The 10,011-nt window shown below is 32.1% G+C and overlaps 1 protein-coding gene across 2 annotated transcripts; it reads left to right on the top strand.

The window, feature by feature from the left end:
• Positions 1-279: 279 nt before the first annotated feature.
• LOC121764810 lies at positions 280-8,629 on the top strand. Of its 2 annotated transcripts, XM_042160837.1 has the most exons (18): positions 280-429; positions 536-632; positions 739-792; positions 893-939; positions 1,039-1,072; positions 1,717-1,789; positions 2,506-2,597; positions 3,135-3,209; positions 3,823-3,914; positions 4,612-4,741; positions 4,855-4,944; positions 5,497-5,562; positions 6,297-6,388; positions 6,665-6,730; positions 6,824-6,890; positions 7,225-7,313; positions 7,739-7,865; positions 8,278-8,629. In XM_042160837.1, exons 1-18 carry the CDS (start codon positions 368-370, stop codon positions 8,305-8,307), a joined length of 1,383 nt encoding a protein of 460 aa, XP_042016771.1. In that variant the 5' UTR covers positions 280-367; the 3' UTR covers positions 8,308-8,629. The 2 variants fall into 2 exon arrangements, with proteins under 2 accessions (XP_042016771.1, XP_042016770.1); XM_042160836.1 differs by having other exon boundaries at positions 893-1,072.
• The last annotated feature ends 1,382 nt before the right edge of the window (positions 8,630-10,011 follow it).

The raw sequence follows: 10,011 nt of genomic DNA, 5'->3' as shown, positions 1-10,011 counted from the left end.
TGGAATATGAGTTATAATTATATATATTAGTTTTATAATAAAATATGAGTGAAATAAGTTGGTGAAATATGAGGTTTACTTACCAATTATGGTCTAAATGAAATATGATTCTTATTGTATGACGGATTAAAATGACAAAATAGGACTTTTATTATGGGATAGAGTTCCTGTTATTGTTGAAATTGGGACACCAATATAATAAATACATGGACACTATTTAATTATAAAGAATTAAATAACGACAGGTTAAATAGAAAATTAGCCAACACTAATCTGCACAGCAAATTTGGGCGGGAAATGGGAAAAGTAATTTCTGAGTCACAGCAGTCGGTAGAGAATAGAGATCAAACCTTGTGTGCTCAATTTCATGGAGAAATTCTTAGACCCTGCAGCAACTACGCTTTTCGACAAAACCAAGTCGGTGAAACGGTAAATCCTTCTCAAACAAAATTGATCATCAACCTCATTTAATATCTCTTCTATTACTGTTACTGGTATTTTAATTTTAATTCGTGAAGCCGTGGGTGGAATTCAGGTGCCCATGGAAGAGAAGTCTCGTGGAATTAAACGGAAGAGCGGATCCCAATTATCGCCATTATATCTCTACTCTTATAATTGATTCGTATTCTAAGGTTATTGCTGCTTCTTATTTTTCCCCCAAATTTTAATACAGTTGCACCTGCTCGAATTAACTCGTTTTTTTGGGGGTGAACAATTGATGGGGCAATTACAAAAAAGAAAGGAGCATTTCCTCATTATTATCATGTCTATGGGGAGCCTTGCCAGACCCACGTATGAATTTCTCTCAACTCATTTACTAATTTTTATGTCTTGTTTCGATATGATTGTAAAAAATGAAGTTACATTGACCATGGATATCTGTAATGGACAGGTTTGTTGGTTTATGAACGCCAGATTGGGAGATTACTCGAGTTCAAGGTCGACGTGCAAAAATAAAGACTTCTCCTTACCTGTAACATCTGAAAATATGTTTTTAGTTAATCTATATACTTTATTTATTTATTTATTCATTTTCAGGCAAGGTATTTCATCAGTTGAATTTGACTCAAAGGTGAGCTTGGGATGCTTGTTTGTTGATTAATAACTTACTGAATGATGAAATAGTATTTTTCATATAAACTATGATCTCTCTGTTATTGACTTAGAAGATAATAAGCTTCAGTTTCACAGGCTTTTAACATTTATTGTAACTAAACATAGAGAAATATAATGTCATACTACTTCATAACGGGAAAACATTCCATTGACTGCAATATGACTTGTCAACTAACAGTGTCAATTTTTTCCATAAGCGAAGTTTCGTGGTCTCGAGCCAAACAAAATTGCTGGATAAATTAGTTAGTTGTATTGTTCGCTCATGCCACGACCATTGATGTTGGCTGGCATGCTCTTTTAGGTTTTAGCAGCAACTTTACATGACAATGCCACTTTTATCTAATGATATATCCTTCTATTGGAACATGTAAATGAAACTCTATTGTTCCAGAGTTAAGCTTAAGAAGCAGTGAAGGGCTTGATTCCAGAGCTAACTTCACTCTTCTATTCTGCATGATGGATTCTTGTCTCACAGTAGCAAGTGGATGCTTTGAAGCATAAAATTGCACAGTGTGCCAATGTTTATGTTTATATGGAAGATTTTGTTGTTTTTCTATTACCATTATTGGACTAATCAATAATGCTTCCATGTTATGTCAGGGTGTGTACTTGGCATCAGTAACAAAATCAGGTTGCTTAACTGTTCATGACTTTGACAATATTCGTAGTCCAGGTAAAAGTCCTATTAGTCAGATTTATGTATGTGAATGTCTTTATTCAAAGTTTTGCTGACCACTTGGTGCCCAATGGTTTTGACTTCTTCTTTTAATTAGTTATGATCACGGGTGAATCTACGTAACTTCTCACATCTTCTAGGTTCTAATAAATAACTATGAGGTATGAGTTGCACCAGCCTGAGCACATAGAAAATACTACCAATAGAATAACACATATCCGGGGACAAAAATACTTAATGGCTTTATGTACCTTGGCCTCTATTCTCGAGCAAACTATCACAATCAGGATGATAATTGAGAATTTTCCATCTTTGATCTCAAACAAAATCACTATGTTGCAAAAATGTTAGATTTTTTTAGCTTCAAGGAAAATTCACATTTTTTTTTAGTTTTTTACACCAAGCAGAAAGGATCATGTTAGCCATGAAATGAAGGCCGGTAAAACTTGAGTTGTTCTAAGTTGCAACTTCCTATAATTGGCAACTAGGAATGCAATTGTGCGATGCTTTTTATTTATGAGTGTAGAATGTTGTAGAAGAACTTGACTGTTTGTTGTAGAGTACTCATATTTATTATTGTAATTCCCTTTTAGTAAGCTCTTGCTTTTTGGTATACGGTTTGGTTTTGTACCTTTTTGAACCACATAAACTACAGACATCCCTTATTGAGCTGTTCTGTTTTGTTTGTTCTTTTTGTCTTATACATCCTTCAGATTCGAAAGAAGATGAAGATAAGCAGTTGCTGCACATTTCTACATCTCAACAAATTGATGTTGTTAAGTGGAACCTTGCTAATCAAGATGAGGTAAAAAAAAATTCTTCATTCTGCAATGGGAAAGGTAGTTCTGAATATTCTTTTTGTCCTTCTTGTTAGTTGTGAACTTTCAAGTTTAAACCTATTTCCTTGATAATTTCCCGTATCATATTATATGAACCCTTGCCGATACCTACCTCCTTACTGAAGTGATGCAAAATCCACATTCTTGTTATTTTGTGGTTAGCAGTTGTTGAATCATTGAATGATTCTTCATTCCATTCTCTTGTGAAGTTTTGTCTCGAGAAGACACCTTTTCTTTGACTCTGTTTTTCATTTTCTCTCTATTTCATATATCATATCTCCATTGGTCAAATAAGCAATGCAATTTTTTGTTTGAGAAAATCCAATAAATTTGAAGCATGTTGTCCTTTTTTTTGTTGTTTAAACTTTTTGAGAAACCTAAATATTAGTGTAGTGAGAGGTATGAGTACAGTAGCACAAGTTCTATCTTTTCATTCAATTGTCCCCTGAATTTTTTATGTTATTTCTTCACCCTCTTACTTTATCATATTTTGGCCATACCAGATTGCGTGTACATCAATGAGAAGCAGTGAGATTCATATTTTTGATATTGGGTACATCTCATCTGAACCTGTTGAAGTAAGTATCAGTTTCAGCATTATTATGTGAAAATCCATATAGTAGCATTTTTTGAATGGAAAATAATCATTTTATTCTCCCTGGAAGGCGTGATAGAAGTTGCCATTAAATGCATAAACAGAAAATTTGAATTACTGTAAAAAATAGTTCAACATAAAACTTCATTGGGTGTGAGCTTGAACATGTCCACAGGTGGTAGCTGTGAGTTTTCCCATCACATTAAGAAAATTAAAAAAAAAAACTTATGAATACATTTGTTACTTGTTGAGTTCATCTGTCCATGACAAGGAGTGATTTTACAAAAAAGAACTAACGTGTTTTAAATAATATGTGAAGATAAATAGTAAGATATTAAATATAGAGCCGAGGGTTTAAGGATACTATGCTAATATGCTTGAGAAACCAGAAGTGCAGCACATGTGTAGCCTTGGTATCCCTCAGCTGTATGAAGCATAAACAGATTTGAACTTCTTCTTTCTTCGTTTTGAGAGTAGATTTGAACTCTTTCATACTTCAAGTTTTATTCTTTAATAGTAGTATATAAATTTTTTGCATGTTGATATATAACCTGCCTCTGCAAGTGAATGTCTTTACCTTGTATTTCCTTATGCAGGTACTGAGGAAGAGACCCAATATCACTGTCCATGGGTTAAATGTCCACAAAGGCTTTTCTGACATTGCCTTTTCATCTGATGACAATTCGAGGTCTATGAAGAGTCGATCTTGTTTGGACTTTGATTTCACGTTTTTAAAAATCATAGGCGCTTCTCTATGCATTACAATCTAGTATAGTTTGCAAGAAACACTGAAATCTCACTATAGTAAATATGTATTGGAATAATTAAAACCATGAAAATGTCAAAGTTTTTTAGAAACGTATTTTATAGAGCATACACCTCTCTATGATAAAAGTTTAGGTCTAATAGAGGACATGATTGATAATTAAGTTGTTGATTATTTAACTTCAGTACCAACTACCAAGAATGATAGGGGATAAAAAAGAATCTGAGAACGGTTGAGATTTTAAGTCTGATCATATTTCCTAGACACCACCCTGTTTATAAAATATTAAAATGTATGCAACTCGTAGATGACCTCAGACTTAGTTGCTAAGTAGATAATAATTGCTTTGTGGCTGTTATATAATGGGTATAGTCTCCAATTAAGTGTTAATTTTGTGGCTCATATAGGACCAAAAAAAATTCTTATGTGTGCCATATTTTTTAGCCTTTAGGGGACCTTTTTGGGGCCAGCAAATTTTTTTTGGTTTCATGTACGAGTTCTAAGTTAAACATCATTAATATCCAGTTATTATTGTAAGATCTGTGAATAAATTGGTTTCTTAATTATTCACGCTTTGCATTTTCTTAATACCTTTTGGTCCCCAAATCATCATTAACAGGTTGCTTGCTTCGGATACTAGTGGTGTAATTAATATATGGGATAGAAGAGTTAGTGATCGTCCATGTTTGGAACTCACCACAAATTCAACTGGCTTGCTTAATAGCATCAAATTGAGCAGGGATAATGAGGTGGATTTTATCTGAGTTTTGTTGCTTGAAACATGGATAAGAAACATTCTTCATCACTCATCATCTCAATGGTGATATGCCATCTGCCTTACATTTTTCTGTTGAATCAGTAGATTGTTTTTGGAGCTAGCAAGCAGGGAAGTATATTTATCTGGGATCTACGTGGAGGGAGGTCATTATCCACTTTCAAAAACCATAAAGAGGTAATAATGCTTTTGGTCTTCTCCCCCAATGATATATGATATATCTTATAGGACTTTCTAATTTGAAATGGTTAAATGCAGTATTAAATCTACATTTGTGAGAATCACATAATTATATGTGTTGATTAATGTTATGCCCTGTCATACTAATATCCTGACTATCATTATAAAACAAGAAAAGTCAACATGAAATTATTGTCTATCTTACCAAACTGTTTAGTAATTCTTGTTTATATAAATTAAAAGTTATAGAAAAGCTCCGCCTGATACTGTTTGTATTAAATGAATAAAATTTAGGTGAGTTGTGGAAATTTTGAGTTTAGGACCTAGATTGCAGCTTGACCTACCAAAATCAAAATTATTGTGCTCAAAGAAGTTATTTATTTCAATTTATTATAACCAAGAGAAATGCAAACTTAGCTAACACAAATGGCAGACTGGTTGATGAGGGGGACATTTCTTGCTATTCTTGTACTAAACAACTTCTTGAACTAAACAACTTCTTGTACCAATGTTTACCCTCTCTGCTTAGTTATGAGTCTGACTTTGCAGGAATATCATTCTCCTTTGATAACTGTGAAGTTGGCGCCTGAGTTGGCAAAAATATCACCTCTTAAGGTAATGAGACTGATGGAATTTATTGAGTTCAGGCTCAGTTTGTTCTACTGAAGTTTGCTGATCCTTTCTCAATTTGTTTAATACCAAATTAGATTATTTAAGTATTTCTTTTCACTCTAGAACAATGCGAAGATAACATGCAATTTTATATTCAGAGTTATTTTTTTGCAAGCAAGCTTTATAGTTAATACCCAATCCTCTTTTGGTATGATATTGATGATAGAAGGGGGAGATTGTTAATATGAATCTCTAGTCTATAACATGTACAAATTTACCTGTTCTAATCTGTAGGCTATCTAGATAAAATTTTTGAAGTACGTGCAATTATGCTAAACACGAATACCTCAAAAATAAAAATTGATAAGTTTGATTAAATAATGTTTGGATGTGTAGAAGTGGCATCTTGTACTTTTTTAACAAAATACTGATAAGGCTTGATTCTTTTTTTGCCTGGTAGTGTAAAAAAAGGCTGTTTGCATTTGTGATTTCTGACCATTAAAGACATCACTATGGATCTTGTCCAACTCTGTTATAACTAATTTCCGTGTAAATGTAAGGAGTGATGTTAGACAGCATACTCTTTGTTGTTTTAGATCAGTCCATGTTTCAATACAAATAAAGAAAAAAATTAATGAGTTGATTTTTCTTATGAGTTCAATTCTCAAGGTTTAATAAAGTTATTCTTCTTCCCATATTGTTGACTCAATTTGATTGCATGTCTAATGTGACTGCAGGCTCAATCAAGCATTGTTCCAAAGGAAATACACTCAATTGACATCAATCCATCTTGCCCTTACCAACTAGCATTTCATCTTGATGATGGATGGTAATTCTGGAAACAAGTGGATTCTGCTTTTACAATACGCAGCGATACTTTTCTGTTTTTCACTTGTCAAACATACTTACTTGAATTAGAAAACAGTATGTTGAATTTCGAAGGAAAAACAAGACTTGCAATTTCTAGTTTTAGATTGTATGGAAATTCTCTAAAAAATCTTGAATAGTTTGTGTTTGTGAGAATTTCATTTGCTTTGGGATCCTTCATCCTTCATGTAAAGCTTTGACAATTTGCTAAGAATGATTATCACTAATTCTTTTCTAGGTCGGGTGTCCTGGACACCAACAGGCTTCAAGTGACCCACATTCATTGCCCTCCACCTCCATGGCTGTGAGTACACTAAGTCCTCTGGATTTGACTTCCTTCGAACAGAAACTCGTAAAATCCTCACTAATGTCTATGTATCTTAACTTGAGGGACTAGGGATGAGCCAAATGATTTCGCCAATCTTTCGTACTTGAGAAAGCCATGTTGGCTTCCTTTCAACTCGGTAAGTCATGCAACGAGTACATTTGGATTATTTTACTTCAGGATACACAGTCTGCAATATCTCTGAAAGTTCCAGAGCAAAATTGGTTAAAAACGCCTTGGACTCTTGCCCTTTTTAAGTAGAAGGATATGTGACCTAACATATGTTTTGATTCTAATTTAGGATCCTTAAGTAGTTGGTTAATAATGTTTTTTAAGGATATGATTGAGTTTTTGTATTAGAATGTTGGAACTATGTAATCGTTCTATGGAAGATTTAGATTTAGACATCACTTATCAATCATTCAAGCAGTTGTAATCATTAATTTGAGCTATAGTTTTTTGGACATGTGCAGATCTATGCAGTTGGATCACTATCCAGTGATGGCCTTTATCTTCTGGATTTCTATCCAGATTCTACGTCCCCTTGTCACGTGGATTACAAGTAAGAACCTTTGTTAAATCTCATTCCTTAATATGTTTTCTGGGTTTAGGGGGCTTTGCTTTCCTGCTTTTAGCCCTAGGTGGCTTAGGTTGGATCTAAATGAGCCCGGAAATTCTAGGCCTCTCAAGTAGCAACTATTTGATTTGTTCTATTTTGCATAAAAAAATGGTGTCATTTTGTTATTCAATTCTATAATATCATTTTAGTACAACAAATCTATGTTTATTTCGAAGAACTTGTAATAGCACTGATTCTTTACTTATACAGCTTAGGTGATTCCATAATTTTGATGGCAAACTGAATATGATACTGTACAAATATAGGCTAGTATTTATATTGTGAAAACGAAACATTTTATAAGCTATTATCAAGGGTTAAGAGCAGAGAATATGAACTTTTTCTAAGCTGGAAGTTGTTGCTGGTAGGGAGGATATGCAAAGTGGTGAAAAAGCAAGCATCCGCCTTAAGCAAAACAGACATTTACCATTGTCTGAAAGTGTTACTGCATGTGCTGCCCATCCTTTGGATGGCACCATTGTTGCTGGAACTAAGGTACATACGTCCTCTTTCAAATGTCATACATCTAAATGTGCGCATGATTTTGAAGTACATACTACTATTAAACTTCACATCTGAAGCCAACTCCTGTTGTTATGCACATAACTTATTACTGTTTGAATTCATCTGATATGTCTTGCTCTTCTTATTAGTATCCATTATAACATGATATGCTCTGTGTTGAGAATAGGGCAAATCTTTTAGATTCCAAGACTGTCCAGATTTCTATAATCCTAATCAAATACCTTGTATGAAATCATGTCAATCTTTAGTGAGGAAGAATGAATGGCAATGCCTGTCACATTGTGAATTATTGCTGCACAATTTTGTTCGAAATCCCGAGTGAGCATTGTTGTATGATGCATGACGACTCTGTATTTTCACATATTTTTGTTATCTTTTTCAGCTGTCATCGTTGCTCGTGATTTCCCAATAGAAACGGGAGCTGTAGATGAACTCTTAAGTTTTATTACAAGTAGAAATGTGAAGTACCTCAGTGGTTGCTGGAGTGATACAATTTTGAAACTGTATTAGAAGTTTCAGACAGTGGATTAGAAGAAATGCGAGAAGACATTGATATTACAGAAAATTTAAACTTCTGTTATTAGAGATATCAAAATATGAAAACCCAAAAGCAAGTGAAGAGTCATATATAGAAACCGAAGTTCAACTTCAAGTAGTCTCTGGAACATTACTAACATTCAGTTATCATTTAAGTACTCACTCTAACATCACATGTGACCATTTTCTTTGACACATGTTGTAGTAGCATCTCATAATTGTACTGCATCTCATAATTGTCAATTTTTGTTCCTAAACATATGGTAATTTTACGAAATTGGTCAAAAACATTTAATTTTTTTATTTTTGATTCTCGATCAAACGAAAATAATGGTCAATGCTAATTAATTACTCCCTCCGTCCGTTATTAAAAGTCTCAATTTACCATTTTATTCCGTTCGACATTAGGAATCCCCGTCACTTTTACTATAAATGGTAGGTAAACCTCACATTCCACTAACTTATTTCATTAATATTATAGTATAAAATTAATATATAAAAATTGGTCTCACATTCCATTACTTTTTTCACCCACTTTCCTTCATAGTAGTATTTCTTAAAACTTGTACCGAACTCAAATGAAACTCCTAATGGCGGACGGAGTGAGTAATTTTTTACCAAATTTGTATGTTAATTCATAATTAAAGACTAATGCTCATTTTTTGTCTTAAATATATGAGTATTTTATGAATTTGGTTCAGAATTTTTTTTAAAAAAATGAATTTTTTGTCTTTCACTTTCGCACAAAAATGGTACATGATCTTTGTTTTATATTGTTTTTGGTGCCTCATGGCAAAAATAACTCAAATATCAAACATGTGATTTTTGAGTCATAAATGATATCTTTGGAAATTTCAATTAAATAATACTAAACATGTGATTTCTTTTTTCTGTCATTTTTGTTTTCCATTTTCTTCTTAGTTTCTATTTCCTTTTCTTTCTTTTTTCTTCCTTTTCTTCCCTTTTTAGTACTTTATGTATACACCTAATTTACATTAATAATATAAATTAAGGACAAAATACCTAATTAAATAAATTGAATATTTTTAACTAAAATTTTTTTATATCATTTTAGGACTAAAACATATAATTAAAAATATTCAATCATTTTATATAGTTATAAATATAATTAGCAATTTTAAATTTTATTAAGACTATATTAATTAGTTATTAAAAAGATAAAATAATTACTATTAATATTATAATAATTTAATATTATATCATTCATATTTTAAGTAATTACATTATAATTATTTATTAATTATAAGTTATTAGTATTATAATAATATTATAATAATAATAATAATAAGTATAATTAAAACTATAACTATAATTAAGTATGAGTCATAATTTGAAATATATATTAAAAAAATAAATTAAATATTTTATAACATCATAATAATAATATATATAATAATTATATACTCCATCCGTCCCATAAAAATATGTGCACTTTTCATTTTCGTCCGTTCCACAAAAAGTGTGCATTCCAATTTTGGAAAATGATATCAATTTAAAAATATAGGTCTCACTAACACTACTTTAACTATCATTCTCCTTATCTCTCTTACTTTATCAT

This window comes from Salvia splendens, chromosome 14 (assembly GCF_004379255.2).
Source record: "Salvia splendens isolate huo1 chromosome 14, SspV2, whole genome shotgun sequence".
In the NCBI taxonomy this organism is placed as follows: domain Eukaryota; kingdom Viridiplantae; phylum Streptophyta; class Magnoliopsida; order Lamiales; family Lamiaceae; genus Salvia; species Salvia splendens.
Note: the sequence above shows the minus strand (reverse complement) of the source record. Positions and strands in the feature narration are given on the sequence as shown.

What these genes read in the sequence shown, in the direction of transcription:
- LOC121764810 (XM_042160836.1), top strand. Translation starts at nt 368, where the DNA reads ATGGAGAAATTCTTAGACCCTGCAGCAACTACGCTTTTCGACAAAACC. An exon ending in TAATTGATTCGTATTCTAAG is followed by an intron (nt 633 to 738) that starts GTTATTGCTGCT and finishes ATTACAAAAAAG; the next exon opens with AAAGGAGCATTTCCTCATTA. An exon ending in TGCCCTCCACCTCCATGGCT is followed by an intron (nt 6,731 to 6,823) that starts GTGAGTACACTA and finishes TTGAGGGACTAG; the next exon opens with GGATGAGCCAAATGATTTCG.